Source organism: Apaloderma vittatum, unplaced genomic scaffold, assembly GCF_000703405.1.
Source record: "Apaloderma vittatum isolate BGI_N311 unplaced genomic scaffold, ASM70340v1 scaffold32018, whole genome shotgun sequence".
In the NCBI taxonomy this organism is placed as follows: Eukaryota; Metazoa; Chordata; class Aves; order Trogoniformes; family Trogonidae; genus Apaloderma; species Apaloderma vittatum.
Window position 1 is genome coordinate 1,906 of NW_009729603.1, and position 27,674 is coordinate 29,579.

Sequence of the window (27,674 nt, forward strand, 5' to 3'; positions counted from 1 at the left end):
GGAAACTTTCCCTGGGTTCTAATGGCAGTTTTGTTTTATGAAAGGCTTGGGAGTTTTTTCATCTGTACCTGTACTTGGTGTGGTTTGTTTTGGTTTTTTTGGGGGAGTGGGGGGATTGTGTTTTGGTGTGGTTGTTGGAGTGGGGGTTTTTTTTGCCCCCCCTCCTTTTTTCTTTTTAACCAGAGCCTTGTTTCATAGAGTGCTCTATATTTCTCAATGATTAGTGTAGTTGAAGAGCTATACTTCATTTAGCATATGTATTTGTCTTAGGTTACGTTTGGAAAAATTAAATTAGTTTGTTGGATATCATATCAAAAAACCTAAGGTAGTCTGTAGAAGTCTTTTTGAGAAAACAAAATACTTGAGAGCGTTGTTTTTGTGAAGCTAAGTGTTCACAACCAGGGAGTTGACACATCTTTTCCTTGGTATATGTGCATCGCAGCAGCTTTGCAGTATGCTTTCCAACAGAGCTTGCATGTAATATCAATTTCCGTTAGAAAGCATATTGCGAAGTTGCATGCTTGTAGCAAACCTTGCATTCATTGTTACTTGAATGCTTACAATCTTTTTTGATATAATAGTTTTTGAAAATGCTACATATTATCCTTTTGAAGTAAGGAGGCAAGTCCTGTAACTCAAGGAAGTGTGAATATTTAACTTTTTAACACAATGCAATCTTGCATGCTGTGTACACATGAGAGGAATTGAATTTGATGGTGTGTCAAAGATATTTATTTGACATCTTTTCCTGAAAATGCACACAAGGGTTTTAAAATAACTGTCTAGTACTACCTGTTCATCAGAATCTTAAAAATAAGAGAACAAGTACTTGGAAGTACATGTGATTTTGACATAACCCAAATATTAGTGATAATGTTGACGAATTATTTGCTTTTATTCCAATGAGATAACTGAAGTAGTAGTATAAATTGCTTTTGCAGACGTTGATTGTCCTCTTCCTCACCGTGTTACATAGGTGCAGGCACATATCAAATGATCTAAACATATATGGACGAAGTTGAGTGTTTTGGTTAAATAGAAAGAATTGATTACTGATAGGCTTTTTAGACATCTAGAGAAAGTTTTGGTTAATTTTTAGAAAAAAACGCATCTATTGGCTTTGTATCTAGATCGTGGTGGCAAACTTGTCATGGTGGTGTCTTGTACTCTCACTCTCCATTGCGTGAAACCAGTATTTCAGTAGTCCAATACTGCAAATTAAAAAAATAAGTTTGGAAGTACAAGTTTCTGACTTGTTCAGTATTTCATGTACACTAGTAACTACACTTAAGTAAAACTTTTTTTTTTTCCCTCCCCCCTTTAGAGTTCATAATGACGAATGAAGAACCTCTCCCAAAGAAGGTATGTTTAAAAATACTTGTGACTTTACCCTCCCGGGTAATCATGACAGCTTGATAAGTTGTGCTTTTCCTTTTGCTCCATAGGTTCGTCTTAGTGAAGCAGATTTTAAGGTTTTACCTAGAGACGAGCTCATCCTAAGGTAAAGTAAAAAGCAGTTTTTCCATCTCAACTTCTTAGTGAAATTTTAGTGGAAGATATATGACCCTGCCCCCCCCATTGTTTTTAGCATCTTTGCTTCTGAAAAACTGTATTATTCTTTTCATGATTGATCACTTTACAAAAGTTCTCCCATTGTCTCAAATATTTTTAGTTTTAATTTAGGGGAAAACACTTTTTCTAAGGAGACGAAATCCTGAACAGTATTTTGTAATACATGGGTAGTTTTTTTCTTTGCTTATAACTTTGGAAGATAGCTACTTTCATTGGTAGGTAGCAAGTTATTTTTAAACATGAGACAAATGTCAACTCCTTATTCCTGCAGTAAGTTTTAGGTTTTCTTAGTCCATGCACGTTGTTTTAGCAGGTTCAGATAGATATTAATAAAGCATTAAAATGTCTAGAACTTTCCTAAAGAAGAGCGTGCCCATCTTTTTTATCTTTTAGAAAGCTAAATGTCAGATTGTAGAAATCATAGGCAAGCTTGTCATGCAGACTTAACTGCTTAAAGAAACTAACCCAAGCCACTTGTCTGTATACCTGAATTTCTTGATAGTAAATAAGGAGATAACTAAACTAGACATCTGTGGGTCATCTGTTTATCTGCTGGAATAGTTTGTGTGTCCATATTGGTAAATTGTAGCTCTTGGCTTTTTGTAAGTTAGTAGCATTATTAAGGTCTGTCAAGTTAGATATTGCTATTTCATTGAACAAAGACTAAACTGTCCAGAAACATAAGGATACAAGTGGAACACCTAATGCCTGTGATGAGCTACTCCGTCTTCTGGGTAAACTATCTTGCCAGCTACCTCTGGGGTAGCAGTTTGAGGGAATCAACATAGAATCACAGAACAGTTTTAGCTGAAAGAGACCTGCATGGTTGTGGAGTCCAACCATTTCCTAGCCCTATCAACACCTCTAAATCATGAGCTTCAAGGCAACATCTACTTGTGTCTTGAACACCTCCAGGGGTGGTGACAGCCACCTCTCTGGGCAGCCTGTTCCAATGCCTGACAACCCTCCCAGTAAAGAAATTCCTCCTAATATCCAACCTGAACCTTGCTTGGCACAACTTAAGGCCATTTCACCTTGTCCTATCACTCTCCACTAGGGAGAACAGATTAAGCACTGCCTTATTACAACCTCCTTTCAAGTAGTTGTAGAGAGCGATAACATAGTGTGCTTCCACATGTTTAAAATTGTTTTCTGGCTTCCTGCAAGTATCTAGTCTTTTGGCTATTAAAGGATAATGTATTTAAGTAAAAGGAATAAAATGCTGCTTTGAGTGGTTTAGGCCTTTTGAACTTTTTAGTAAAAGTTTCTATACTTAGGATTATCCTCGCTAATAGCAAACTCCCAGATCTTTAAAGCTATGCCCTTACCTCCAGCTATAAAATTGCTGTCAGTACCAAAGCATAGATTCTGTGCCACTTACTTTTTGATTCATAGTGTGAAAGCAAAAGAAAAAAAAGGCTTAAAATTGCAATTAATTTCTGTAACTTGGAAAGATTAGTTGCTACCACGGAAGAGATCCATTTCCAGCATATATTCAAGTGAGAATATGACAGATTATACCCAAGGAGGTGAAGTACATCAGCAGCTAAACTGTATTAATGGATAGACAGCAAGGAATTTGCTAATGACAGCTGTGTTACGATCAAATCTTCCTAATGTAGAAAAAGCAACTTCTGCTCTCAGAAGATCACTTGATGGATTTAAGGAGAGCAACTGTTTCTTATATGCAGAAGTGAAACCTTAAATGCTATTTTGGCTTTGTCCATTTTGTTTGCATTAAGCAGTCCTACGAACATGGTGTTTTGTAGTAAGTTCACCTTCAATTGTGATTTAATGTCAAACTAGCAATTACTACACTAACTGCTGATTTTATTTGTAGCTTGGAATAAAATACAACACTATTATACATATATCATATTTTAATCAACGGCATCTCTACTGCTGTCAGACATAAAAATGCATATGTTACCTGCTACTGGATTGTCTTTAAGATCTTTTTTTTTTTGGTCTGTGATTTGGTGAGGCAAATGCTTTTTAAGATACAGGCATGTGTCATCTGCATTTGCTCTTTACATCATCGTTACGGCACAATTGCACTGATAAAGTACATATATAGAAAATACTAATTCCTTTTTGTCAGTTCTTGTGCCATGAATCCCAGTTTCACTATTCTTTAAGTAAATAATTTAGGTTTGCCCGTTTTAACTTCTGTTGACTAAATGTGAGCAGGTTCAACAAGAAGCCTTTCAGTTTGGCCTTTTGGGAATTTCTACTTGTCTTATTAGTTGTTGCTGTGAATTTACCTTCTTCATCTTTCCCCTTCTCTTTTGTATGCACTAGCCACTTAGCTTGACTGTAGGAGCTTCCATGAAGAAAGAAGAGACAGGAACATGATAACAGAGCACTCAAGGGTCGTAGCTAAAAATCTGATTGAGGGTGCCCTTGTCATTTAGCCTAGTTGTTAGTCTGTGAATGTGTGAAGAGGAGAACTATCTCTGGGATCTTGGGAAGAAAGGCTTCAGACTTAAGGTCTGGCCAATGAGTTCCTATGAATCACTTTATTTAAAGAAGCTTTTGCAAGTATGTGCAAATTTTTAAATAATTTAACCAAAAATTGGATTTTCACAATTCTCTTAAGTGTTCATTTTACTTGTGTCTATTAAAAAAGTTTAATGCATCTTCAAGTAAGGCAAGAAAGTTTCCCAGAGGGGAATGTTTTCCTTCTGTAGTTGAAGGTGTGCTAGTAACTATCTTCAAGCTTTTTATGAAGTGATTGGGAAGAGGGGAGAAGAATACTTCTCTTTGTATCACTACTGACTTCTTTGAATATGTTACTTTTTCTGTGCTTCAGAATGTATTTAGGGGCAAAAATCGTTCCCCTGAAGAGTCTGTAAAGTGAACTATCTGAAAAACGTTTGATGTATGTAATTTTTAGGAATACTATTCATGGAAACTTCTGTAATTTATCATAGCTCTTTAAGTGTGTTTTGGTGTCTTACAGGAAAGTTGCATGGTTTTATGTAGAGTATTACGATATTACTGCATACAGTTTTCCTTAAGTTTCTATCTGGATCTGAAATGAAGACCCCCTATGTGGCACAGGGTGACAGCAGGAGGGCCAGATGGAGGCTTCAGATCATACTTGCTTTTTTGCCCTTTTTTGCCCTTTTTTTGTATTTGTTATTGGTTTTGTTGTTTTGTTTTTTTTTTTCTTTAAAAAAAAGAATCCTTGGACTGTACAGGAGTTGTGCTTGCTAGCTGCGATTTCAAGGAGTTACTATGTCCGTTCTGAGATTAGCCTTGACTTCTGCTGTTCTGGTTTCAGCATGGCATGGCTGAGATTCCATCACTGAGCAAAGGCATCGTTACAACACTGCAGACTTGCTGTGCTTGCCACCTATTTCAGGCTCTGGGTGAAAACTTAGCATGTGAGATTCATGGAATGGGAATATTCGCAGGCTCACCTCAGCCTTGCATGTCAGCAGCTGGGAGTCCGTATTACTGAAAAAAGTACTGAAGCAAAACTGTTGTGTGTGGAGATTCAGTTGTACAATGTAAGACCGAAGTTGTGCATCTGAAAATACCACCTTTCTGTTCAAGTAAAAATAGATTTTCTGTAGGAATTTTTCATTCAGAACTATTCAGAGAACTGTTCATTTTAGTGTTACAAGCTCAGACACCATTCATGTAGTCATTTGAGACCTAGAAATAGAGTTTTACACCTGTCATGTTTGATCATATTATCATCTGGTCTTCTCTACCAGTGTAGACATAATAAACAGAGGAGAAGGAATAAACAGATAAGAGTTAACAATGATCAGAGTTGGAGCACTAAAAATATTATCAATAATCTTCAGGATGTTCATTTGTTTTAAAATGCTTTATTCTGTCATGGTTATGTATTTTTTTTATCTTCTTTTGTGTAACTTCAGAACCTGCAGCTTTAACTTCAGCTTTCCAAAGATCAGAATTCTAATTTAATCTCCTCTCTTAATGATCTGTGCTACTACTGTAAACAAGGGAAATGACATAGTGAAATAAGCTGGAAAGACAGAGTTTAAGAAAACATTATTAAACATTATTAAAGGCACTGAGCAAGAGCAATTACTGCAAGAGGAGACTTAAGAACTTAGACATTATAAAAGGTGTTTAAAGTCTTAAGTCAATTAGGTGAAAACTAAATTATCAGGGCCATGGCAAGAGTTTTTAAAATAGCTATACCTAATCAAAGTGTGTGTCTGTGCATATATATATAAAAAGCAAAATCTTTGGGTTATTTAACTTGGTTTCATGAATGTTCTTGAGAAACTTGATGTCAGAATAGTTACTAAATATATCACCTTATTCCTGAGAATTACTCAGATCATAACAAAATTAAGGGGCCGGTTGGCTCAGTGGTTTGAGCGCGGTGCTGACAACAATGACTGACCCTGAGGTTGCGGGTTCGATTCCCGCTTGGTCCCCATGTGTTGCCTGGTCTAGTTGAGAGGTGGCGTCCTTGCCCACAACAGGGAGGTTGGACTAGATGATCTCGAAGGTCCCTTCCAGCCCAGGCCGTTCTATGATGATTCTATGAAATATATATACTTATCAGATAAAGAATCGCAACAGCAAGCTTGATTGAAAAGGAATCAATCCCATTTCAGTAAGGGCCTACCAATATATTTTCTTATTTTTCTTTGTTTATAACTAAAGTTAGTTATAAGAATGGTCTGCTTCATTAATATAAATGTTTTAAAATGTTCAGTAGTGTATTTGATTGTGTTTTGTGTGTGGGTTTTGGTTTTGTCAGCTAATTGTATGGAATAAGCCTACTTCTGATTTTTGTATGTAGTTGCTAGCTTTCAGGTTTGCGTGAAGTGAGGTGAAAGCCAAACCAGTTGCTAGAGGAGAAAATTGCTTTTATGGTATTGTTTGACTGTAAGTTGAGACAGTGCATGTGTGTGAAAGTAAAGCTACTGTGGTTCAGAGCTGAAGTTTTAAAACTGGTGACTTGATAGTTGAAGAATTATCTCTGGCTATGTCAGTGTGGAGATCACAAGTTTATTCTGTACAATTTCATGAACTTGGGCGTGGAGTTGGCCTTGCCTGGATGCCAAGTGCTCACCAAGCCACTCTGTCTCCCCTTTCCTCAGCAGGACAGGGTTGGGAGAAAATAAGATGGAAAAAACCTCATGGGTCAAGATAAAGGCAGTTAATAAAGCAAAAACAAGGGCTATGCATAGAAGAAAAGGAAAACAAAAGATTTGTTTTTCTACTTCCAGTCAGCAGGTCATGTTCAGCCACCTCTCAGGAAGTAGGGCTTCAGCATGTGTAGCGGTTCCTCCTGAAGACAGATGTGGTATTAATGAATGCTCCTCCTTTTCCTCTTAGCTTTTGTTGTTGAACGGAGGTCATATGGTATGGAATATCCATTTGGTCGGTTTGAATCAGGTGTTCTAGCTGTGTCTACTCCCCCAAGATCTTGCCCACCTTGACCCTACTGGTGAAGCCTTTATGCTGCTGTGTGAGCACTGCTTGGTGCAGCCAAACAGTGATGTGTTAATGGCACCGTTGTATCTACCAATACAAAGCATAGTACTAGAAGGCCTGCTGTGGGGAAAATCAACTCTGTCTCAGCCAAACCCAACACAGATTGTTTGAAGATGAACTGTGACACTTTTCACCAGGTTTTTGGCAAAATACGGTATTTGAGGAGTTGTATTTCAGGAAGAGTTGGCAGGTACATGATTTGAAGAATCCATGACATGGCCTACTGCACTCTGGGTTCTCTGGGAATTCAGTTCTTGCTTAAATACTAGCTGTTACTGAGAAGTGATTGGTTTTTTGTTTTGTTCTCGAGTGTGTGTTTTTTTGTGGGCTGTTGATTTTTGTTTGTTTGTTTTCTCTCTGGTGTTGATGTCTCATGTCTATGTTTCAGGTTTTCATTTTGCTTGTGCTTTGTAAAGCTCCTGTTACCGGGACCATAGGGTGGATGTGTTACAACTGTGACAGAATTACTGTTTGCAGACTCTGAGATGTAACTTAGGAGACCAACTCTTTAAAGACCAACTCTTATTTCATATGATTCTTTCATGTGAAAATTAGTTTCTTTATGGGTTTTCTATTTAGTGGACTGTTTCAGTTTTATTTTAGGAGATTGAAATCTGAGCTAACTTAAGTGGTCAAACAGTGAAACTTTCGTTTCTAACAAAAAGAGCAGAGGTAAGTTTAAGAGTTAAGCATAAATACAACTGCTCTCCTCTACAGAGCTTGAGAGTTAAATCATGCTTATCTCATGTTCAGCCAAAGGGATGCAAGAGGGAAAGGATGCTGCTAGAAGGAAGAGATCTTGTGCTGACTTTTGCTTTCTGCAGTGATGTAATCTGGTGACATTTAAACCATTGAACAAGTTGTTTGACTACTAAATGGTCAAAAAATACATGGCATTAGATTTTATAGTTTTGATTGAGAGGTTGTGGTGTTTTAGGTTAGGGAGTTAAAATAGAGCAGTCAGTGATGAGTCTGTCATAAAACAGGTGCGAGAGAGAAAGTGTAATTTTGAGGAGAGAACAGAAATATTCCACTTCTGTAATAGTAAGCTATTAGATTAATTTGTTTCGTAATGCACAATTGTACTATCACAAGGAAGACACTTAGGGGCAAAGTACTTCAAAAGCAAGCAAAAACCAACCCAAACCCACCATCTCCTGTGAACTTTGTTGACAAGGCATGTCATCCTAAGTTTTATTTCAGGCTTTTATTTGCTGTTGAACTCATTGTATCAAATGCAGTGTTTTTAACTGAGGTTTTCTGACTATGGGTGAATTGCTTAAATAATAGTGCCTTCAAAGAGTTATTAAACTGTTTGGGTTTTGGCTGATGAATATAATCAGAGCATGGTCTTGATTGAACCAGCTGGTATAACTGCTTAACCTAAACTGCCAGTTCTAGTGTATTGTGATACGTTTCTGCTTGTCATGCTTACCACTTGGTAACAGACTTAGTGTTGTCTTTGTATTATGGTTTCTGTTAGAGAATTTTGTTTGAATTATTCTGCTTTGAAAATGAACTGTAACTTAGATTCTTTACCCAAATAACTAAGTAATGAATATTTGATACCAGTGTTAGAAATATTACAGTAAGTTTTAAGCTGTCAATTGTGTTGTAATGCACAGCTACCTTTTTTCAGCCTTTTGAGATGCAATGTGGATGTAACTATTTCCATGATGACAGAATGTCTCCAGAAATCAGAACTCCCTATGTAAAAACTGATGTTGTCTTTTATGCAGTTGTGCAATTTCCTCTTGACATTTTCTGATTACTGTGTGAATGTATACTGGAAATGTTCAGGAGTGAGATGTCTTGATTTAACTGCGCTTCAGAAGATTCTTTTTTTCCCTTTGTCTCTGCAATAGGTGGAAACAATATGAAGCTTACGTGCAAGCTCTGGAGGGAAAGTACACAGACCTTAATTGTAAGTTAGCCAAGTTTCAAAATGGTATGAGTTACCTGAATTTATGTAAAGAGTGTTCAGGTAATGTCTATGTTTTCTAAAACCGTTAGAAACAAAAGATGATGATTTATTTGTCAGGAAAACAAACTCCTTTTTCTAGTGTAAGTTCTTAGCCTTTCATGACTTTATCAGCTACTTATTTTTCCTTTACAGATTTTACACAGCATCTTAAAAAATCTATTTTTGCATTTGTAAGGCTATCTGTACCCAGGCTCCTGGAGAGGAAAGAAAAGTCTCAAAACATAACCCCACAAACAGATGTGTTTTGGGGACTTTTCCATTAGAAAGCAAATGTCATCCTCTACTGAAATACTCCATTAATGTTTGTGTCCTCAGTAGTCTCACAGGATTGCAGACCACATGGGAGGGAAAATAGTTTGTAGAGGTGAAGGTATAAAGTGAGTCCCCAAGTAATGTTTGATCTGATCAGGCAAATCAACTGTTTGATTGTGAGTCTACTGTGGTCTTTAAAACTTGGGTCTGTACTTTAGTCTTTCAAAAGAGAGTGTGGGACTCTCAGATGGGAAAAGGTGAATCCATTCTGGAAGTGCCTGAACTGCCAATCCCAAGTCACTTAGACATGGAGTCTTCCCTGTGTTTTGCTCACCTTTTCATTCTAAATACTTAAAGACTTAGTACCAGTGAGTTTAAAGGGTATTTTTCTGTCAGTCCAAAGAGTCCTCTCTCTTTTCTCTTGTTACAACCCTCTTCTACTGCAACCCCATAATGTTTGAGCTTTGGAGAGACTAGAATAGGGGAAATGTAAGCAATTGATTTCATCCTAGTCTTAATCTGTCCTAACATAAATAAGGAGTTGTAACATTCCCAGTTTCTCAGTGTTGGAAATCCTGATATAGGCTGTAGTAATTGATATTACTGAATTAACTGCAAAGAATTATTTAGAAATAATTGTCCTGAAGCAATTCGTGACGTTCTTAGTTTACGTTGACAGCTGATCTTTCTAAAGTAATTAGAAAAAGTAAAAGCCTTGATTATTCCAATGTACCATCCTTTTATACATGACAAGTAGCTGAGTAAATGTATACTGTTTGTATCTGGCTGCTTGCACATGTTCCTGTTTGAATAATTTGGAAATGTGCTGCCTTCTCTCATATTTCATATATAAATTTCCCTAAATGTTCATGGATGAGAAGAATTCTGCTTGTGACTGAACTGCCATTTTAAAGTTCTCAAATGTCTTAATGTTCACTCATGGAGTATTGAGACCAGTTTGAAGACTGACCACAAAGAGCAGTGTTTTACAGACTGCAGGTCTTTTTTTTTTTTTTTTTTGTGAATTTGTAGACTTTTCCTCTTCCCCCACCCTAGCCTCAACATTTCTTATAGATACCAGGACAGTTGGAACTTCTAGTGTTTGACTGCAAGTTGTAATAGTAGTTAAGCAAGTGATTTTAAAAAATTATTTCCTATATAAATATGGAAACAATTTCAAAAGTGTAGTAAGTCTTAAGGAAGAATCAGAAGTATATATTTAAAACAGTTGTCAAGCTTTTCTAATATTTAATGATATTGTTTTTCCTATTTATTCGTATTATGGTCATGCTTATTTATTACTCTCTTGCTGTTATTAATTTGATTTTTAGGTTCTTTTTGCTGTCTTTAAAAACTATTCATGAGAGGATGCTATAAAACATGTACCTTTTTTGTATTATTTCTTGTATTAGCTAATGATGTGACGGGATTAAGAGAATCTGAAGAGAAGTTGAAACAGCAACAGCAAGAGTCTGCCCGAAGAGAAAATATTCTGGTGATGAGGCTGGCAACTAAGGAACAGGAAATGCAAGAGTGTACTGTAAGTATTTAGAGAGGATAAGTGTTTTCAGACTGTAACAGGAATATCAGTTTTTAGCCAGTACTGATGTGCTGTGTATTTTGTAACTTCACATTTTCTGTGCTCAAGGAAATGGCAGAGCACTTAAATTTTCACTGAATTAGTAAAGATCACTTCTTAAAGTTTGCTTTTTTTAGTATTGATTATTTTAGTTGTTTTTCAGCAGCATTTGTGCTTGGAAGGAGTTTTACTTCAGAACCAAGAATTCTTGCACGAGCCATGCTTTCTTTGTTCTAGCATTTATCATCTCTCTATTAAAAAAATGTTTCTTCTGACTATGACTGGATGCAGGAACAGATTGAAATGTGAGCATAAAGTTGAGTTTATTGGGTTTTATTTAGGAGATTTTAGGCTGATATTTGTGCTGGATTTAGATAACAAGGCATTTATGAGCTTCCATATCGGTTTGGCTGCGTAGGGGAAATAGCTACTGACTTTTTCAGAGGAAGCTCCTTGGAAATTTGGCAGATGTGATTTTTGGGATTTCTTATGGTTTTTTTTTTGTGCTGAAAACCTTTTTCTATTGTTTCTCCTTTATTTCTGTGGGTTTTCTGTTGGCTTTTTCTTCTGTGTTTAGTTTAGTTTCTTGAAACTGTCTTCTGCTGCTTTTGGACATGTTTTTTGGGTTACCTTAATATAGTTTTCACTGGCTCTTTTAATTTGGCAGTTGCTGAGAGGAGATTATAAAAAGCTTTGTATTGTTATTTGCTGTAACCTATTCCTGAGAGCTTCTCTTCTGAAAAATACAAGCTCTGTACAGAACTATAATAACTAGTATTGTAGCTTTTCTCTACTATTTTCTTTTAGCCTTCCTTTTTTTTTCCTCTAGGTTTTCAGAGCTGTCAGGTATAGTAGTGTGGCACTTAACTCTGTACGCATTATTTCACTGCTCTTAACATTGTAAGATGTTTTTAGTTCATAGTAAGCACTGGTATGAAGAAAGGGGAGTAAACCTTACTTTGCAGTAGCAAAAAACAAATCACAGAATTACTGAGGTTGAAAGGGACTTGAAGTTTGTTGAGTGCATTCTACCTACTCAGGGCAGGGTCAGTTGTAACATGTTACTATGAAGTGTGCACAGTTGGATTTTTAGCATTTCTTACAATAGAGACTCCAAAATGTCTGTGTGACTTGTGCCAGCGTTCAGCCACTGTCACAGCAAAAAGCATTTTCTTACGTTTCAGTGGACTTTTCAATGTTTCAATTTTTGCCCATTGTCTTCTGTGCTTTCAGTAAGCACCCCTCATCAGGTATTTATGCACGTTGATAAGATCCCCCTGGGCCTTCTCTTCCTCAGACTGAGCAGCCCTAGTACTTGCAGCTTGATTGTCAGATGCTCCAACTTCACGGCCCTTCCTTGGCCGCACTCTAATATGTCTACGTCTGACTTGTACTGGGGAGCCCAGAACTGGACCCAGTACTCCAGATGTCTCACCACTGCTGGGTGGAGGGGAAGGATGACCTCCCTCAACCTGTTGGCAACACTTCTTCTAATGCAGCCCAGGATGCTAATGAAGATCTATTCTGGTACTAGACTGCGACACTTCCCTAGTAGTAAGACTACTATATTGATCCTGCTTTTCTTACTAGTTTTGCTGATGAATTCTGCTATGACGAAAAGCAGTAATAAGAGGTTTGGTTTTTTCTCTTGAACTTCTGTGTGTATAGTTGAAACAATAAATACTAAAAAAAGAAATGCAAGTTTTTCACCAAAACCAAATTTGTGTGAACTATTTGTACCTTTCTCCCTATTTCTAAAATGGCTTAGACAAAAATTTCAAGTATTTAAGACTATGAATTTTGGTAAGGAAGACCGTACAGAACTTTTGGCTGTACTTTGTTATAGATGGTTGTAGCTGTGATGCATAGACTTTCTAGAACATTTGTTCTGAAGAACATCTGAAGAGCTTTTATTAATTTCATTATACTCACAAAAAAAAAATGGAGAGGAGAACAACTCATCGAAAAGAAACCTAACAGAGGTTGCTGATGTTAGGGGGGTATGGGTAAGGTATTACTTTATTTCTTTATTTCTGGTAGTGATCGTGAACAAGTTATTGTCACTTCAAGAAACGGCCTTAACTCCCTCCTAAGCTGCTGCACAGCTTCTGTAGATCAGTAAGTGAATGGACGTGTAGAAATATTTGCTGCTCAAAGAGGTTTTTCATGACCAGATAACAGTGGGTGGAAGCTTCCTGTAGGTGCAGTTGGACTGTAGTAGCTGGATAGTCATTACTTCTAGTAACCTACTTGTGGTTTAAGTTCCAGCTCTGTTGTGTTTTTTTCTCCATATGCAGTTTCTTCCCTCCTACTCCTTCCTTACAAGAAAGATACATAGTTGTACTTAGATTGCTTACTTTTTCTGTTGAGCGTTCATGTTCTGTTTTGCTAAATTTTTCATGTTAGAGGGTCTGTTGTTGGATATCTTTGGTCAACTTTATCTGACAGGATTCAACTGTTTCTGAGAACGGCAGAAAAAAAGAGTACTCAAGTGAAACTCCAGCAGCTTGACATCCTCTAAATAGACTGCTTTCAGCGTTCTCTTGCGTTGGGTCAGAGCAGAGTGAAAGTTTGTACCAAGGGTTTTATTCAGTTTGTGAAAATTCATCCCTATTTGTCCATCTGATGAGCTTTTGAAAAGTACCAGCTAGTGTGTGCTTTCATGTTTGGGAATATGAACAGCCAGTAGGTATTTTGGGTGTTAGAGTGGACATTGGACACAACTACTTCTGTATATTCAGCTTTACAATCGTGGAATCATGGAATGTGTTGGGCTGGAAGGGACCTTTAAAGGTCATCAAGTCCAGCCCCGCTGAAGGACCAGCATGAAGCTGATCCTGATGGAGGGCAAACTCCTCTGGTTTCCATCCTTTACCACCTGGAATATCAGTGGGAGGAAACACATACCAGAGAGTGGTCAGAGGAAGCAAGAATGGGAGGCTTGGACTGGTTGAGCAGGAAGACAAAAGGAATAAGGAAGTAGGCAGAAGGGTCAAGAGTTATGAGTTTGCTTTGGGAGTGGGTTATACTGAGGGGAGGTGACTAGATCTGGGTAGATGAAAGGCCTGACAGGTCAAAACTCTGGTATTACAGCTGGAGAAAGCACTTGTGGAGGGTTGGGAAAAATTTGAATTGGAAAAACTGGAGGAATAAATGGTCTTTAATTTTGCAGAGGGAACTAACAAGGGTTCAGCCTAATTCTTTCTACACTGCTGTTTTAGGAGTGACAGTTGAGGTGTTCCTTGGAGCCTGCGCACGTGCTCTCTGCTTGGCCTGGGAGCGTGAGCTAGAGATAGCCAAATGAGACTGCTAAATAGCTGACATTGGACAGAATCAGCTGGGTCCCCTTGAGTGTTGTACTGCATTTCTGGCATGGGTGAGGAGCAGGTGGCAGCCATTCTTTGTGCTGCTGATCCAAACAACCTGTTACAGTTCTTAGGCTAGCAGTACAAGAGGAAGAGAGCTAGGCCTAGATAAGACAAAGAACATGGTCTTTTTTTCCTCCATGGTGCCTGTCTAAAAATAGGTTTGGAACCATCTTTCTATAACATAATTATATTCCTGGAATGTGTTGCCAACTGGAGTGTCTGTGTGCAGACATCCATTAAACTATCTGTTTTACCGTCTACTAGCGCTCGCCCTCACAAAGAATTCACAGGTTGCTGAAATACTTCTAGGAGAGTCAGTATTGAACTGGTAGAAAAGATGTATCAATAACAACAATCACATCTGTATTCAGTGAGCGACATTTTGTGCATTCAGTGAGACAGAGGGCCTGTAGGGGTAAGATGCTTTCTAAGAAATATGAGGATATTATTTTGTATTTCTTGTTTCTAAGTAACGTTTGTAGGTGGCTTCTTGAGTGCTTTCTTTCTTGGAAATATTTTAATGCAGTGTTTTATTCCCTTTATATTTCTTCCTGTATACGTAAAAGTTCATCTGTTTAAATTTCAGTACTTTTGAAATATTTTATTTTAAATAAAAGACAAGAATTACTGCTACTTAACAATGTATAACTTAAATAATGTCCTCAATCAAGAACTGAGGTCACTACTGCACATTTTTAAGGTAAATGGAACATTTGTGCTTACGCTTTCTCTTCACCATTGCTGTATAAAGACCCTATAACAGAGTAATTTTGTATACAGAAAAATCGTTAAGCTGACAATGCTTGTCCCAAGTAAAGCAAAGTGTGGAGGGAGACTACCCTGGTATTGCTAGTGATGCCTTGTACTGTTTGTCAGCGAAACTCTCATCAAGTTGCAAGATTGTGTGTGCAGCAGGAGGCAAAACCACTGTCTTTCAATTATTGTTTCTTTTTTAATCTCACACCACTTTGTTCTGCTCTTGCTGATGAAGAAACATGTGTGATACAGGGAGCATAATAAATTGAGTTTAAGAGTGACCATTGTGTAGGCTAGTGTGATTTTAGTGATTAGCTGGATTCTAAAGGTGTACTGCTTTTAGTGCATGTTATGATTGGCTGTTACGATGGGTTTAAAATACAAGAAACTTTCAAAAAAAGCTAATCCTACTTAACTACATGCAAGTTTTGACTAATGAATGCTCTGTTTAAAAGAAGTCCTCTTGTAGTTAACTCCTAAAATTTTTACTATTTCAAGTCTTTTAGGTTATAAATGATAAAATTTTAGATCTTTTGAGTTGTGGCTGTTGTAAGAGAATCAAATCCAATCAAAATCTGTTTGATTGATGTTATTATTCCTAAATTATATTGTTTGGAAAATAAATATGCAAGCTTGTATAAGTGAGCATCACATTTGCAAAACACTTCAGATGTCTGTAAAAACCTTGTTAGTAGTTGCTTAAAAACATTACTTGTCAATATTAGCTGTTCCATAATAACTTTCACTGAAGTTACATGGAAATTAGTTACCTGTTTTAAGCAGGTAACTCTTTGTGTATGTTTCCCCCCTGCAAAAAAAAAAAGAAATGAGAGAAAGGGAATATTCTAATGCTCCAGTCATTGCTTTGGTAAATGTAAACTGCGATGTAGAGAGCAATTTGAAGCAGAGAGTGGGGGATTGTGGAGGAGGAAAAGTCAGCCTTTAAAGTTTAAGCTTGGCAGGTGGTGGGATGGGGGATTGGGTGAATATGCACTTTGATAGGGTGCAGGTGGGCAAAAGTGGGGTTTATTCTGCCTTTTTCACATTACAGTGTTGAAAGAAGGTGAGATTCCTTTGTTATCTTTGGAATGACTGTTTTTATTTGGACCTAAAAGACCTGAAAAGTTTATTTAATGCTGTATGAATAAGAGTCTTCTTTCTTATTTTATACAGAATCAGATTCAGTACCTCAAGCAAGTCCAGCAGCCCAGTGTTGCCCAACTCCGATCAACAATGGTGGACCCAGCCATCAACTTGTTTTTCCTAAAAATGAAAGGTGAACTGGAACAGACTAAAGACAAACTGGAACAAGCCCAAAATGAACTGAGTGCCTGGAAATTTACGCCTGATAGGTAAACAAAACAAATACTCCCCAGTCAAGACTTCCCTGACAGTCCCACTACGAGAATGCTATGGTGGGACAGCCAAGTACTCGTTTCCACACCAAGACTCAGACGTTTTGAGGCAAAAGCCACATTCTTATACTGTCCAGCTTGTAATGCTTAATGTAAAACTTACCAGATGAACCTTGTGTTTCAGCTTTTTTCTTCCCCTTTGCTTCAGAGGCCTGACGGCGTCGGACTATTCTGAAGAAATGGCCATCTGCGAAAAAAAATCTTTTCTAGAACATGTAGACGTTTGCAAAATTGTTCTATTTGAAGAAAATAGAGGGAGAAACAGAAGTCTTAAGTCTGTGGCACACTGTGTTTACAGACAGTTTGGAGGAGAGAGAACCTAGAGATTATAAATCATGAATTGAACATGTAAAATTCCCTTAAAATGTAGAAGTGGAATATGCTTCGCTCTTAACCTTGAGCCTAGTGACTCAGAGACACTGTAAGTCAGTTTTGCCAATAAGACTGTGGACTTCCTGCTTGTTCACTGAACTGCTGGGTCAAAACTTGATGAGGTGAATTTTGCATTAAGGAGTATCATTGCTAACCAGTTTTGAATAGCCACGAGAGTGCTATTTGGTATCACGACAGTGGTAGCATATGCATTTGACTGTTTAGCCTTTGGGCTCTCTAGCACTTGATGGAGCCTTAAGTCAATGTTGCTAAATAATGAACTGTTTTCTGGATGATTGGTAATACTGTGGACGCCTCAAGATTAGGACTGTACAAAAGTGTACGTTCTAGCTAATTGCAAGTTTAAAATTGTTGGAAGCAATATACATTTGATCACAACTAGCACGTGTAAGAAAAACTGGTTGTGACACCTATTTCACTGCATGTTTTCATGCAGAAACGAGATTTTTTTTTTTTCCCCATCTTCTAAGAACTGATCTCGAGTGCTCAATACAGAAGGCACACAATGGCAACTGTCTTCAGTGTTGGTGGGGTGTTTTTATTCCTGTGTACACCTTGTTTTTTTGTATTGCACTTCTATATAAAATGTGCCTTGAAATAGTTGTAATACGTAGTTCAAGGAACACTACTGGTTATACTGTTGTATTGTGAAACTCCTGGGATGAACGAGAATTGAACAGGTTGTTACATCTGCATTGTCTCGTTCTCTGGAAACAAAGTCAATATTTTACCAAAGCAAAAAAACGTTAAATGCATGCATTTTCCTGGATGGAATCAGGGAAGGAGCCTTTGCTACTCTATTGATGCCTCTGTTCTGTTGTCCCAAGTTACTTGTAAGAGTAGCGGTCCGGGACAGTTGGGAGTGCATGCCTGAGGTGTGTAAAGTGAAATGCAGATTTGGTATAGCATTTGTGTGCTTGTTTTTTTTTTTTTTCTTGGTGAATTAAGTTCTATTTAGTAATCTGAGGTTTTGATTTTCAAAACAGCTGGGCAACACTTGATGACTTAATCTGATGCTAGAAAATTCATTTTTAAATTAAAAAAGACAACCAGCTGTCACAGAAGGTTATGTATTTTAACCGTTTTGATGACTTTTATTAAGATGGCATTGCGTATTTTTATCTCAGAGGTATCTTAACTGTTTGTGCATCAAATGATTAATATGGGGTTGAAGAGTAGTGTATTTATGCAGGTTTATTTTTTTTCGCATGAGTAATGACTTAAACAGCAAATGAAAAACCTACAGAAAAACGTTACGTTTTTAAAAGTGAACATCTGGAATGATTTTGCTATAGCAATATCTAAGGTTTTAATGATCTAGCATCAAAACAGAGGTAAGACTTGCATTAATAAATTGTTAACGTATTACCAAGGCATTTGTAAAGCTCGATATAGCGTGCGGATAGAGGCATGCCGTGCAGATTGCTTGTTTAGCTTGGGAGGTCATAAAATTACTTAATACATTTAGATATAGGTTGATTGTTTTCTTAAGTCCTCAGCCTCTAAATGTATGTGTACAACTGAGGAGAGACAAGTAACTTGTCACTTCCTTTCAAGCAAAAGAGTAAAAAGAAAACTTTGTTACTTTTGTAGCTATAGCGTACTGTAATATGCGTCATATAATTTTAAGTCAGTGGTGAGAATGTGCATGACTCATGCAGTAGCTAGAATACAGAAAATTAGAGTTACTTCCTGGTTAATAATTGAGGCTGTCCTCATTAACTGGGTTAAGACTCTGTCAATTTTTATTTCTGGAAAGGTAAAGAAATGGTGACTCATGTAAAGTATTTATAGGATTTTTCACTCTCTTTGCATCCTCCCCCCCCCCTTTAATTGCTTTAATTACTTATGCTTGTATGGATCCTACTGTTATTTCATGGCATCAAACCTAGTTTTTGAAAGAGATTGATGTTCCTATTCAGATCTGTAAGTGATAGTCTTAGGGAATGTGGTAACCACAACCCTAAGTGACATTAATTCTGGGCCTTAGCCATAGATAAGCGTGTACAGCGTAAGTATTGCTGATGTCTGGAGGGAGAAGTAAAAGTGTGTAATCAAAAGGATGGCTACACTAAGCCATTTCAACCATCATTAAATGTATACACTATGATTAAAAAGTATTAAAAATGTCATTTGCAGTAAGCCTAGAACAATGAACAGTGGACTTTGAAATTTAACCACTTACGTTCTTGCAGGTTTTGTTGCATGTGTGTTCAAGAGGATTTGTGAAAACAATGCCAAACTTACAGTTAATAGGAATTATTTTAACAGTTACTGGATTTTATATTCTTGCATGTGTTGTCTTTGTAAATTACAAGGGGAGGTTACTTGGTGCCATACTAGTTCAGAACATCTGGAAAAAAATTGATGGGGAAGAAATAGCATTATAGGTAACTATGCAAATTTCTATACAGGTAATAAATATTTTACATTTTGGCAGGAGTTAACATGAAGAAATTAATGGGATTCTAAAGTTGTCCCAATTCCGAGGTAACTGGTACTTGCTAATTCTACAGTTGACGTTGTTTTGTGAAGAGAAGAGCATAAAATGACTTAAAGCACTGTGAACTTCTTCAGCTTGTAGTGACGATGAACACAGTAACAGGAGTTTGCAAATGGCTAAAGATCATTGCATGTCTGCCTAAATACTCTTGGGATATGTCACATTGGTTATCTCCAAAGTGGTCCTGCTTTACACAGAATGAACATCTCTAAGGAAACTTGCATCTTAAATGTGCGACTTGGACTGTATTAGGTCAGCACAATTTAAACTTCAAGGACCTGGCATTGGACATCACATCAAGAAAGAAAACGGGTTGCTGCCTTTAGCAGAGTTTCAGGCTTCCAGGACTTTACGCAGCCAGATTCCTTCTGGAGCAGCCCGTCTGAAAGATTTGGGAAAGTCAGTCGGAAAATGTTAAATGGGGCAGAGTTGACAGTACTTAAAAGTTGTTTAAGGCTGGAATGCTTAAAAAGTAGCTGTTGAGGAAATTCTTTTAAATTCTTTTGGTTGCAGGAGAGAGCGGTGGCTGTGAATTGTTGCAGAAATTTCCTGTTCTACTTTTTTGACCCCCAGAATTTCTTTCAATCTTTATCACAAGCAAACAAACAAAAAATTAAATGACCTTCTTGGTCTTCAAAAGCAATGCAAGTCCTGCCATTGAATTCACAATAAACCTGTTAAAGTTTGGGTTGGATTTTTTTTTTTCCTGGCAGAGCTTTCACTTCTGAAGAAAAGAGGATAGCTTCATTATGTTGCTGAGCTATTAAAAGGAGAACTGTTTGTGGTTGTTATCCTGACTTTGGCAGACCAAGAGTCTTAAAGGACTTCAGTTTTTCTCATTACGGAGTCAGCTGTATTGCCTATATATTAATTTGCATACTACTTCCTATAATGCTTTACAATGCAGTTTTTATCGTGGAGATTAAAGATGTGTGATGTTTCCCATTTAGTAAAGAAAATCATCTCAGTTCAAAATATGTTTTACTCCTGCCTGTTTTCCATTTCTTTCAGAAACTCGACATCCTCATGATCACTACTCATGATCTGAAATCTGTCATTCTAAAGGAAGTAGATCAGTAATATACTCCTTCCGTCACTTCCTACCAATTTTTAACTACTCTCTCCTCACCATGCAAGATGTGCTTAGGAAAAGCTGCCCACAGAAATCGTGAAACAGCCTATGTACATTACTGTCACATATACAATTGAAAAATGTACATCTAGTTGTTTAAAGAGCTTAAGACAAGAAAAATGGATGTCACTATGAAAAATGAACACAGGACTTCATATTTTCCCCAAAACAACTTTCTTCTGTTCACCCAAACTGAATTATTCCATTTTACTAGTGCAATAAGTGAAGAAGGCTTTTGTTACAGTTCACACATATAATTTTTATGCAGTATTTGATCTTTGGAACTACAAGGCACATCTTTAATCAAATGCTTAACTTGATTGAGAATTAGCACATGCAGGATTGTACATACTGATAATCCAGATGTTAGTATCAAAAAAGAACAATATGCTTATTCGTATTTGCAGTAATAAAACTTGCCTTCCACTTTATGGGACAGCGACAGAAGATCAACTGGCCTTGGAACAGCACGTGGTAACTATAGGGAGACTTTCTGCTATGACAATTATGTTGAGGCATAATGTTCCTTGAATTGTGACATGCAGAAATTGCATCTCCTTTGTGTCTGTAATTGTGATTGAGGAAGATTACTGAAGGTTTTATGTTCATTTTGTGATAGATGGCTCTTTCCTTTGCAGCCAAACAGGCAAAAAGTTAATGGCGAAGTGTCGAATGCTTATCCAGGAGAATCAAGAGCTTGGAAGGCAGCTCTCCCAAGGACGTATTGCACAGCTTGAGGCAGAGTTGGCTTTACAGAAGAAATATAGTGAGGAACTTAAAAGCAGTCAGGATGGTAAGGGCTTTTCTTAAGAAAATGGAAGTTGCCTTGCACTTCTGTTAGTTTAATTTCCTAATGATATGCATACTGTAAACCCATCTTTGCTGGAATGAAAGGGCAATATTGAGTAAAATATGACAATTGTATGTCTTCACTGGTAGTCTTAATTTAAAGCAAACAACCAAAAGAAAAAAACATGAACCACCAAACAAAAAAACCCCACAGAAATCACCAACCAAAAAAACCAGCAACAGCAAAAACTAAACCAAACTTAACTTTGGGGGACTGTCGGGATTTGCAGCTCCACTACTGCAGCGCTTGAACTCGAAATTGCCGGATTTTGTACTGTAGGTCTTGGTGTTGAATAGGGAATGTTTAAACTGCACACACTGGTGAATTGGTAAGATGAAAGCCTTTTAATGCTGCATGATGCTAAGCATGCACTGAGAACAGAATCCTTGTTAACTCTGACTCATTTTGAAATTGTTTTTGAAAAACAGCAACTTCTTAACAATGCTTAAGGAAAAAAATTATTTTTTTTTTGCTTAAGTAATTCAGATGAAGTAAAGTATCTTTGTACTGTGTTCACAGTCTAAATTTAACAGCATTGTAAACATAAATTGAAATTACTTATAAACTCTGACATCTTACAGAATTTAAGTGGAGGGAAAAATGCAGATTTAAAAAATGTTCAATTGAGAGTCCTATATAGGTTTTTGGTTTTTTTTGGTAGAATGTTACAGAGTAACTTACCTGTTTATTACAGTAAGTCTTGGGATATGAACTATTCAGACATCACCAACCTAGATATGTTTTTGTTTTACATTTGAAGTCTGTAGGATAGTATAGGCTTGATTTGACATTACCAAAGTCTGACATATCCTATATTTTCAAGGATAGATTTTAACCCCCTCACCCTTCATAGGATCATATTTTTGAGGAAGTAGCAGTATAAAATAACTAGCATTCTTAATGCAGGTAATTCTTCCTGTAATGACATATTGTTGGAATAGTTATCCTTTTGCTTTTTAACTACAGTTTAGATAATACACTTCATCTACAGTTTGTAAGTTTGTAACTGAAGCAAGTGTGGACATTCTTTAATGATTTCTGCTCTTCAGTGCAGTAAAGTAAGTTCCAGAACCGTGTTCTTTAGCCTCTATTACTTCTTCCCCATATGAACAAAGATTAAGGTAATCCTGCAACAATAACAGCTTTCCTAAGGATTTTTTTTCCTAAAGCATCAAGAACATTTTAATTTTATGAATTTTTACAACAAGCAGTTTGCGTTTTATTTGCTGCATCGTATCAGTGGTGCGGTTGAATTGAAGACGAGGGAGTCAGTGTTTCTACTGCTGTTTTCAGGTCAAATATGTTTTGCTCCAAATTGCAGTCCTAATTGTAAAATCCTTTTCCTTGGTACATAAATACTAAAACACCCTGTGGAATCAGATAACAGTTTTATTGGTAAGAAAGGCTTTAAGTGTTCTGTTACACAGGATTTGAAGGATGAAAACCAGTAAGAGCTCAAACTTCCTTAAAATGTGACTAAAATATTTTTGTTGATTCATGACCACTTTTACAGTATTTTTGCTAGAGTTTTATGCTTGAGTAAGAGCAGATTCACAAGGATCTATTTGCAAAATACTAATTGTTGGAATTAAGCTGTTTTTTAAATATTGTCCTTTCTTGCCCAGAAATGTGTTTTTTCTTGCATATTCAGAGTGGCAGTATAGAACCAGATGTAGGTGATGGTTAAGCATTTCCTTCTTCAGAGGCAGAGTATCAAAACCAGTGCATACCTGATGGCTGAAAAAGTCTGTTGACAAATTTAAGTGCAAAATGTTGAGTGATGGGGCTTTGATTTTTTTTTTTTTTCTGAGATCCAAGCTATATACGGGCTATTAAGTATTTGCAACAAATGTGTTTTCTTTACATAGAGTTGAATGACTTCATCATCCAGCTTGATGAGGAGGTAGAGGGTATGCAGAGTACCATTCTAGTTCTTCAGCAGCAGTTGAAGGAGACTCGCCAGCAGTTGGCGCAGTACCAGCAGCAGCAGTCCCAGGCCTCCAACCCGGGTACCAGCAGGACTCCGTCTTCCGAGCCCACAGACCAGGGCGAGGCTGGGGGCAAAGACTGCAGCCGCCTGGCAAACGGACCAAGCAATGGTAGCTCCTCCCATCAGAGGACGTCTGGGCCTGGATTTTATAGGGAGGGTAGCGGCACCGAAGATGACTTCCCGGCTTCTCCAGGGAACGGTAATAAGCTGTCCAACCACTCTGAAGACAGAACTGGTAGAGGAAGTGGTAGCTACATAAATCAACTCAGTACTGGGTATGAAAGTGTAGACTCTCCCACTGGCAGTGAAAACTCTCTCACTCACCACTCAAATGACACAGACTCCAGTCATGATCCTCAAGAGGAGAAAACAGTGAGCATGAAAGGTAACAGAACTGTGGGTTCTCGTCATGTCCAGAATGGTTTGGACTCCAGTGTAAATGTGCAGGGTTCAGTTTTGTAACATTTTTCTGCAACATTTTTATACAGTGTCATTTAAATTGGGAGAGGATACTGTCCTGAAGCCGTTTAAAGTAGTGCATACTTGTCACAATTTTGCCTTTTTGTGGGTTTCTTTTTGCTTCGATACCTCTGCCACTTTGGAAATTTTAACAGTTAATTACGTTGAATGTTGCTAAAAGGATGTTTGTGTAGCTCAAGTTATTTTTATATGAGTTAATGTGAAGTTGAAATGGAAATTATTTCCATAAAATATAACATAAATGATGTCTGTACAAATCTGTGTGTATCTAGAACCTGTGCTGTGTAAAGGCATTCTTACTCATACTGTTATACTTGCACCACCTTCAAGATTTGTCATAATAGCTGTGGGTTTATGACTGCCAAGTTTGCCCAGTACAGTAGTTTTATCACTAAAAGATGGACTTGCTGAAGGAGTCCTATAGTAGTTCCAGTGTTAATTACAGTTTTTCCCAACATACATCTGTGCATTTTCTCCTTAGGTGACCGAATGTTTATGGTGTGCATAGTTACTCAGTTTTTAAGAACTGTTGTATCCTGTTTATGCATAATGCTCTGTGACTCCAATATTATCTTACCTGTACTGACCAAACCTAAATAAAAACTTTTAATAATGTAATTTCCTTGTTCTGCGTTGGCTTACATGGCTTCTTTGTGTGCAGTGTATTCACTGTAATTGCTTTTATTTTTTTTAATTGAATTTTTTCCTGAGTCAGTCACATCTGATACCGCTTTTGCCAGATACCTGAAGTTACAAGCGTGTTACAAGCAGTCTTACAGTGCTTATTCTACAGATTTTGTCATTACTGGCAGATAAGAATGAAAAAGTTAATAAAAGGAAACCTTAGAGTTGGAACCTTGCTTTAAAAAAAAAAAAGGCAAAATGAAAAAAACCCAAAAAACACAAACAGAAAATGCTAGAAGTATCCAAGAGGTAAATACACAAATTAAACAACAGAATTTTAAGGTATTAGTGATTCAGCCTCTTAAGCCAGATGTAACTCCTATTGTTTTTAAATGCCTGCCTGAGGGAACTGACTTCTTAACAGGTGCAAAAAATGAAAAAATTACCTTTAATTAACCATGTTTGTATTGCAAGTAGCAATGAGTTAGAATTTCTCAGAACCTGAATTTCTGGTAGTTATTTTCTATCTGCTAGTTTAATGATGGTAACACATAGGCAAGGAGTTGAAAGAGCAATAGCTCTTAAGCACTGTTCAAAGTGAAGGTAAAAGTACTTGGCTGGGTAGACTTGAGTCCAGTTTCCACATTTTTCTACATGTGTGTCTTGTAATTAACAGATGACTAAAAATTATATGTAGCCACTGAAATAACAGTAAATAGGTTATAACTTTGCAATTCACTGTGGAAACAGTGACTTGTTTGAAAGCAGTATTTCTCCAGAGTTGTAGGACATACTTTAATTTGTTTCAAAGTTACACAGTTACAGTAAATTCCTAGGTTATAGAATGGTTTCTGTATTACCACTTTTTTAAGTGGCATATTATATGAGAATTGGCATCTGCACTGGTATTGTCCAAGACAAATGGATGTAATTAAAATACTGCTGGCTGCTGTCATCTGTGTTGGAGACATGCCAGTCTATGTACAACTGCTGTTTTGATTTCACAGAGTTTGCTCAAATATAATAAAACTACTTGGTAATTGTCACTGGAGTTGTAAATTTCATTGGTAATACCTGATTGTTTTTGAATGTTACTTCAGGCCTTATTACCTGAAAGATAGCAGTTTTTAGTGGAATGCATGAAAGGGAAGTGATGAGTACCTATATAAAAAGTACCTCTATAAAAAAGTATCAGCATCTGGCACCCAAAGTAATTCCTAGTTTACAAAAGTTGCTGATGGTCACCTAGATCTGTAGTCACTGGTGATGTAGATTTGGTTTTAGTATCGTATTGCTTGATTATCCATAGCGTGTGTATAGGTACATACTGGATCCCATACATGGTAAAATACTTGTAAGAAGCTTAAAATGCTGATAGATGACAACAATGGCTTCATCTGATCATAAGAAGCCCTGTGGGGATATCTGTGGTTATGGCTCAAATCTCAGTCTGAAATATGAAAGCAACTCATGCAAAGAAAATGGTAGGCATCTTTTCACCTAGTGTAAGGAATTAGAAGGATGTAAAATGTTTTTGGAGTTACAATAATTGTTCTTAATTGTGCTAAGGTTAAAAAAATACGTAGCTTTCAGGTGGTGACAGCTTGCTACATAAATCTGTCAGTTACTATAGGATAGTCTTAAAACCTCTCATAAAGACTTAATTTTTTTCAAGAGTGTGGTACTTAATTTTTGAATACTAAAAAATTAACTGAAGAGATAGAAAAGAAGTATTAATTATACCCTTAGACTGGAAGTTACCTTAACCTTTATAGGAAAATAATTGTAAGGCAAGGTAAGCCATTCTCCCTGTCATTCTCTGCCTATCTTCTAAATAAGGAGGCTGGAGTGTTTTATTTCTGTTGTTGTGGGTTTTTTGGTTGAGTTTTTGTGATTTGGTTTTTTTCCCCCAGAAGGAAAGCAACCCTGGTCCAGTGGGAGGTGTCCCTGCCCATGTCAGGGGGTTTGGAGCTAGATGGTCTTTATGGTCCCTTCAAACCCAAACGATTCTGTGAACCCAGCAACTGCACCAGTTAATAGCAAAATGCATCAGATAATTGACTTCCTTTCATGGAACACAGGCTGCGAAGCATTAATGAATTGCAGTATGAGAATACACGGATAGAAATGCCGAAACCTGTAATAGTCACGTTCTTGCCTGGCTGTCAGTGCCTGTGTTATGATATTTAATAATCCTGAATGTAGTTGGTTTATTTTAGCAAAAGATGGTATGTCATTGATCACCAAAAAATACAACATATACTCCTCTTTAAAATTAGGTACTACCTAAATCTTGCTGTATATATTTTCAGCATTCAGGTTAAAATGCCATTTCCAAACCTCCTGTTGATTTTGAACAATTTGCCTTTTATCTATTGATAAAGCAGTTACTTGCACTGCTCAGATTTCCAGAGAGTACTGCTGGCTGATAGAGGAAACTAAATTAATATGTTTTTCTAGCATCCATCAAGAAGCAGGGGAACAGACACACGCTGCTCTGAGCTGAGGTTCCCTGTGCAGGTGTCACCAGGTGGATTCTTTGACAATTTTCGAGATAAGGTTATTTATTTTCAAAAAGGTTGTTCAGACCTAACCCCCGCTAAATTTTTGTAACTTGCGTTTTTACAGCGTAGTAAGTGTTGGGTTCTGTAAGATCGTAGAATACGTTTTTATTTAAAAATACAAAAATGAAAAGCTTGAGGGTTTTGTGGTAGTGGAGATGATTTCTAGACAATGCAGATTTTTTACCCAATGTTTGTGTTGTCTGCAGACTGCCTCCCAATTCTGAGGAAAGAGTTCTCCTCACTGACCGCTCTGGAGAACCAGTTTTTAATGGGTCTGAACTTACTTGCATTAACTACACTGATTATTCTAGCTGTTGGGCTTAAGGAACCCAGAAGAAGGAATTTCATCAGAACTAAAGGCCATTAAATTGCTACCAGGAGGGAAACAGATGCTGGGAAACAAGATACACACAAAACTGAGGAAACTAACAGAATCCAACCAAAAAACCCCCACGACACTCGCTGAAAATCCTATTTTTGAGTGCGTGTCTTTTCAGGCAAGTTTTCAGGGCTTATCTGTGTTGTTGTATCCAACAGGCAGAAGCCTCTGGCAGGCGTTTTTCTGCTTGATGTGAAGACTTAGTCCTTCCTCTTCCTCAGCGGCTGCCTCGCCTCGGCCTACAGCACCGAGAGGCCTCAGTTTGAAGGTAAAGGCTCTGTGCACTGGTTCTGGGCACACGGGTCCCTCTGCTGCCCGCCCTCGGCGCCGCCCGAACGGC

At 37.4% G+C, this 27,674-nt stretch overlaps 1 protein-coding gene across 2 annotated transcripts; it reads left to right on the plus strand.

The window, feature by feature from the left end:
- The first annotated feature begins 1,328 nt into the window (after positions 1-1,328).
- WTAP (Wilms tumor 1 associated protein) lies at positions 1,329-24,385 on the plus strand. 2 transcript variants are annotated; one of them, XM_009874513.1, is made up of 7 exons: positions 1,329-1,362; positions 1,446-1,501; positions 8,931-8,989; positions 10,714-10,841; positions 16,178-16,356; positions 21,086-21,240; positions 23,166-24,385. In XM_009874513.1, exons 1-7 carry the CDS (start codon positions 1,333-1,335, stop codon positions 23,747-23,749), a joined length of 1,191 nt encoding a protein of 396 aa, XP_009872815.1. In that variant the 5' UTR covers positions 1,329-1,332; the 3' UTR covers positions 23,750-24,385. The 2 variants fall into 2 exon arrangements, with proteins under 2 accessions (XP_009872815.1, XP_009872816.1); XM_009874514.1 differs by lacking the exons at positions 21,086-21,240; positions 23,166-24,385 and adding an exon at positions 16,568-17,727 and having other exon boundaries at positions 1,333-1,362.
- Positions 24,386-27,674: the final 3,289 nt, after the last annotated feature.